General features: G+C 51.5%; 1 protein-coding gene across 1 annotated transcript; it reads left to right on the top strand.

The window, feature by feature from the left end:
* Positions 1 to 4: 4 nt before the first annotated feature.
* On the top strand, positions 5 to 806 carry LOC115279794 (zinc finger protein 574-like; the record flags this gene model as incomplete). Its single annotated transcript, XM_029924299.1, has 1 exon — positions 5 to 806. A coding segment is annotated over one exon (540 nt), but the record flags the coding sequence as incomplete, so codon positions are not given.
* Between the last annotated feature and the right edge of the window lie 5,194 nt (positions 807 to 6,000).

Raw genomic sequence — 6,000 nt, 5'->3', positions numbered from 1 at the left:
CGCCCCGACCCCCTTGGGGGGTGCGGCCCCCGCAGCCCCCGCGGCCCCAGCCCGACGCCGCGGCCTGGAGTGCAGTGAGTGTAAGAAGCTGTTCAGCACAGAGACGTCGTTGCAGGTGCACCGGCGCATCCACACGGGCGAGCGGCCATACCCGTGCCCAGACTGCGGCAAGGCCTTCCGCCAGAGCACCCACCTGAAGGACCACCGGCGCCTGCACACAGGCGAGCGGCCCTTTGCCTGCGAGGTGTGCGGCAAGGCCTTCGCCATCTCCATGCGCTTGGCAGAGCATCGCCGCATTCACACGGGGGAGCGGCCCTACTCGTGCCCAGACTGTGGCAAGAGCTACCGCTCCTTCTCCAACCTGTGGAAGCACCGCAAGACCCACCAGCAGCAGCACCAGGCCGCCGTGCGCCAGCAGCTGGCCGAGGCAGAGGCCGCCGTGGGGCTGGCCGTGATGGAGACGGCGGCAGAGGCGCTGCCCCTGGTGGAGGCCATTGAGATCTACCCTCTGGCTGAGGCCGAGGGGGTCCAGATCAGCGGCTGACCCCGTCCCCTTCCCCACGTCAGCACCGCCATTCCCCGTTGCTGAGGAGCCAGCCTCTAGCATCCCCTCAGACCTCTAGAGACTGTGCCCCTCTCTCCATTTCTCCCAACCGCCATGTAAGTTCTGTAACTGGATTTATTCTCTCGTGAGGGGGTTGTTCTGGGGTCCTTGTTAGGAATAAAGGTGCCTCCCCCCTCCATCCACCTTTTAGCACTGGTGGCCCCAAAATGAAACAGTCAATAAAGACTGAGTTGGATGTTGATGTGTTTCTGTCTGGCCCAGCTGTGTGGGGTGCAGTTTGGGAGCCCAGGTTCTTGGGTCTGAGCTTTTATGGCTGTGCTCTCAGCCTCTAGAACAGGGTCTGGCAAGTAGTAGGAGCTCAGTAGACATCTGCGGAATTGAAGAGGTCCAAGGGTGGGGCTCAGGGAGCCTGGATGTCACCCTGGTGCTCCAGGCGAAGCAGTGTGGCTGTCTTGCCACTAGAGGTCCCCACAGCCCCACAGAAAAGCCTGGAGCTGTTTCAATTGGTGGCAGGAGCATTTGGAAAAACCTTCAGATTTCTTCTCACCACTTCTGTGCTGTCCCCGCCCCCCATTTTTGGCCTGATGTGAGCCGTCTGCCCCAAGGCCATCTGGTTTTCTCACTGGATCCCTGAGGGCAGACGCCGGTCTGGGAAAAGCATGATCTCCAGGGCAGTAGAAGAGCGTGGCTTCGGGGACCAGACCCAGCTGTGGAGTTGGGGCAGATTCTGGGAGTGGGCAGCCTCACAAGGGGAACTGCCCTGACACCTACCTAAAATTGGATTCTAAGCCAGGAGATGGGAGGGGGGTGGTTGGAGTGACTAGCAGGTGTTTGAATGTCTAGTTTGTTTCAAGTGCCTCCTTATATTTTTATCATAATTATACTCCTGTGTGAGGAGAACATTTTGTAGGGAAGGAGTCAGAAGCAGTGAGGTGATTTGCCGAAGGTCATCCAACCCACATAGGATAGAGCTAGAATTTAAGCCTCGTTTCCTCTGGTTTAATCACCCGTCTGCTTTTCTCTACAGTCTAATGCCTTCTGCTTAGGGGAGGGCGGCCCAGAAGGAAGATGGGGGCTGGTGGGAATGCTGACTTGCTGTGCTTGAGTCGCAGCCCAAGAAAAATAAGCCCCTGCCAAGGCTATTCCAGTCTTTGTGTTGGGAGAAAATCTTATTTGGGACCCTAATAAATGAGAGGTGAAGGGAAACTGTATGGAAACCAGGAAAAGGGAGGCCTGAGAGCTGCCCTCTCAGACCCTGTCACTCCCAGCCCCCCTCAGCAGCCCCGTAGCCTCTGGGCACTGGGCTCAGAGACCTGCACTGGTTTTGCCTTCTATTCAGGTGAAAATGAGGACTTCAGAGACGGGAAACTTACCAAGGCCACGTAGATGGTAGACCAGAGCTAGAAGCCAAGTCTCCTAACCAGTCATAGAGATTTTACATAAGTCTTATTTAAGAAAAAATTCAGGGGCGCCTGGGTGGCTCAGTCAGTTAAGTTTCTGACTACGGCTCTGGTCATGATCTTGCGCTCCGTGAGTTCGAGCCCTTGTATTGGGCTCTGTGCTGACAGCTCCGGATCCTGGAGCCTGCTTCGGATTCTGTGTCTTTCTCTCTGTCCCTCCCCGGCTCACACCTGTCTCTGAAAAATGAATAAATGTTTTAAAAAAAAAAATCAGGGGCCCCTGAGTGGCTTAGTCAGTTAAGCGTCCAATTTCAGCTCAGGTCCTGATCTCCAGGCTCGGGGATCAAGCCCTGCATTGGGCTCTTTGCTGATAGCTCAGAGCCTGGAACCTGCTTTGGATTCTGTGTCTCCCTCTCTCCCTCCCTCCCTCCCTCTCTCTCTCTCTCTCTCTTTCTCTCTCTCTCTCTCTCTGCCTTTCCCCCTCTCGCACTCTGTCTCTCAAAAAGAAACATTAAAAGGATAAAAAGTAAAAATTCAACCTGTGTGATAACTGGACTGCTCCTAACAAAGAACAGTTATGGGTCAAGTAGTTGTTTGAGTCAGAGCATGTGGATCATGGGCACCATCTTCGAGTGACTTCACCCTGCAAAAGGGACACAAGCCATCTTAGCCCCGCATGCTAGACCCCCTTTAATCCCCAGGTGAAGATTCATTCTCCAACTGCCTCCTCATGCAGAGCTGCAGCATCCTCAGAGTCCTGTCGAATACGTGCTTAGAACAATTGGAGGACTTATCTGTGCCAAACCAGATAAAAGATGAGGTTACATCAAAAGGGACAGGAATGGAGGGGAGGGACCCCAAGAGTACTGGTTGACTCCAAGATTCAGCAGAGAAGAATGGCCCTGTGATTGTGGAATCGTCACCCTCCCTCAGTTGTTCCTTTTCAGAGCTTCTAAGGAAAACTCTAGACTCCCACCCTGAGAAATGTTTACACGTCCAGTCCCATCTGTGAGCAAGACTCATTGTTCACCATCACGGCTGCTGAAACTTGATGGTCCTCAGTTGAACTACTGTCCTGAAAAACCAGGGCGGCACTACAACAGGGTGGCCCTTGTTGGATGCCAGGTTTTGAGTTGGACAAGCAAAGGTGCCCTTTTTTTTTTTTAATGGCACAAGTGAGCCAGGGGCAAAGAGAGACCCACGAGGGGCTGAGAGAAGGAGGGAAGGAGAGAGAAAAAGAAGGGGGGCTCACTTGGGGCTCGTGTTTTTACCTGAAGCGGGGCTTGAGCCCCTCCAATGTGAGCCTCCCAATTCACCAATGTAAGATCATGACCTAAGCCAAAGTCCGATGCTTAACGACTGAGCCACCCAGATGCCCTGGACAGGCAAAGGTTCTTGAACTTTAATATTCATTACACAGTTCCCCTAGAGATTCAGATTCAGCAATCATGTGGATGAGATCCAGAAATCTCCATTTTAAACACCCAGTTCTGGGGTGCCTAGCTGCCTTAGTAGAGCTAAGTTTATTTATTCTGAGAGAAAGAAAGCACAGGAGGAGGAGCAGAGAGAGAATCCCAAGCAAGCTCCATGCTGTTAGCACAGAGACAGACCCAGGGCTCAATCCCACGAACCGCAGGATCGTGACCTGAGCTGAAATCAAGAGTCGGACACTTAACCAACTGAGCCACCCAGCGCTCTGAGCATGCAACTCTTGATCTGGGGGTTATAAGTTCGAGCACACATTGAAGGTAGAGATTACTGAAAAATAAAATCTTTTTTTTTAATGGAGTAACTCAATTATAATTTTATTATATCAAAAGATTTTGTAGTTCTGAAATTCAAGGAGGACTTGGCTGGCTAATTTTTCTATGTAGCATTAACGATGTGTTCAGCTGGTGTCTGGTCAAATCTTTTTTTTTATGTTTTTTATTTATTTTTGAGAGAGGAAAGAGCATGAGCAGGGGAGGGTCAGAGAGGGAGACACAGAATCTGAAGCAGGCTCCAGGCTCTGAGCTGTCAGCACAGAGCCCGACACGGAGCTCCAACCCACGAACCGTGATATCATGACCTGAGCCGAACCCGGACACTTAACCGTCTGAGCCACCCAGGCGCCCCTAACAAAACCCTTTTAAAACTTGACTTTGAAGTTGTCTGGTGGTCCAAGGCACACTCTTCTTCAGAGTGACATGAACTCTAATTCACTCAAATTTTTGTGCCCAGCTCGACTATGTCAGCTGGCAAGAACAGTGGCTTCACAGGCTAGGCCATGGGCTGATCTCTAAGGCCTCACCATTGAAAATCAGAAATGGTGTCCACAGCTGGGTTTTTTCACTGGCATCACGTCACCTTGTCACTGTTTGGTCCTCTGATGTATGCTCGGCATCCAGATGCTGGGATTCTGCAAACTCCACACCGGAGAGAGGGAAGGAATGGAAGAGGGGTTGGGTCACTCAGACAAAAAGTATCAGCACTGCCTCACTTGGGCAGGACTGAAAGCATCAAAACGCACCTCCCCCTCCCCAGTTCTCAAGGCAGGTCTGCAGGGAGGGGGAAGCAGGATGTCAGTAGAGAGGAAGGTCGTTTGGTCTAGCCCCTTCCTGTAGGATGGTTTGGTCAGAACCATACAGACTCAAGTTCCTTGTTACTAGGCCATCCTGTGACAGCACGGACAGCACACCTCAGAGCACTCCAGAGTTGAATTTGCGTCCACTTGTAGCCCTGTGAATGTGCCCAACGGTGCCACATGCCCTCCGGTGTACAGTCATACTCGGGCCTCTTGTCAAGAGCATGCTGGGCATTAGCAGACCACCATTCTATCCCCTTGACATTTCTGCTTATGTAGCTTCCATATCCAACTTAAAAAAAAAAAAAAGGCTATTCAGGATCTTCTTAGAGTGGTCAGCAAGTCACCTGCATCAGAATTGGGTGTATTTATTTAGGTTTAAAGATTTTATTTTTTTCAGGGGCGCCTGGGTGGCTCGGTTGGGCATCCGGCTTTGGCTCAGGTCATGATCTCCCGGTTCGTGAATTCGAGCCCCGCATCGGGCTCTGTGCTGACCGCTCAGAGCCTGGAGCCTGCTTCTGATTCTGTGTCTCCCTCTCTCTCTGCCCCTCCCCTGCTCGAGCTGTCTCTCTCTGTCTCTCAAAAAATAAATAAAAAACATAAAAAAAAATAAATGAAAGGTCTTGTTAGTCCTCTGGGGATGGAAGTGGGGAAGGGCTCACTGGTTTCCTGACTTTCTCACAGTTCTCATTTCTTGAAGGCATGTGACAGAGATCTGTCCTAAGCACTTATTACATCATCTCATTTAATTCTACAACCCCACATGGTAAGTCTTGTCCCTATGTTACAGATGACAAGGACATTGACGCTTATGTATCAAAAGTCACATTATCTGTAAAATGGCAGAACTGAGAAACGAATCCAGAAGTTTGAATTCATCCCAAATTCTGAGACTTAGGTTTTCTGATTGGTGAAAACCTGGCCCAGGTCTCCTTCTGAACCTTCATTGTTGGGACAGAAGGAAAGCCCTTCCCTCCACAGCACACGTGTACCCACCACCCGTCCCAGAACACAGAGGAGACCAAGGGAGACCAGGCGGCGTTTCTCTCTGTACAGTTTTTACTTTTTTATTTTTTGATGTTGTTCAGATGAATGACACACTCAAGTTACAAAAATGGGGCCTTAAAAGAAGCACATTGTACAATGAACAAGCAGATTGGAGTTAAGAACACGGAAACGCTAACCCGCTACCACGAGAAGAGACAGGGTCGGGGGACGGGATGGGGGGGAGGGGCTACCAACACAGGGGTCAGACAGAACTGAAAGTGGGGCTCACTTGCTGAGAACGGATGAAAGGCAGGTCTCCTCCAGGGCCCACTCAATTTCCAGACGCCGCCTCCTGGTCTCCCTTGCCCACCACTGGCCACCTCCTCCCCTCCCCATTCCGACCTGGTCGTCTGTGGGTGAGAGACACCCACCCCAGAAAGGGCTGAGCTGCTCAGATCTTTACGAGGTGGGCGCTCATCTTCCCT

This window comes from Suricata suricatta, chromosome 16 (assembly GCF_006229205.1).
Source record: "Suricata suricatta isolate VVHF042 chromosome 16, meerkat_22Aug2017_6uvM2_HiC, whole genome shotgun sequence".
NCBI classification, from domain to species: Eukaryota; Metazoa; Chordata; class Mammalia; order Carnivora; family Herpestidae; genus Suricata; species Suricata suricatta.
The sequence above is the reverse complement of the archived record's forward strand: the minus strand, read 5'-3'. Positions and strand labels throughout refer to the sequence as shown.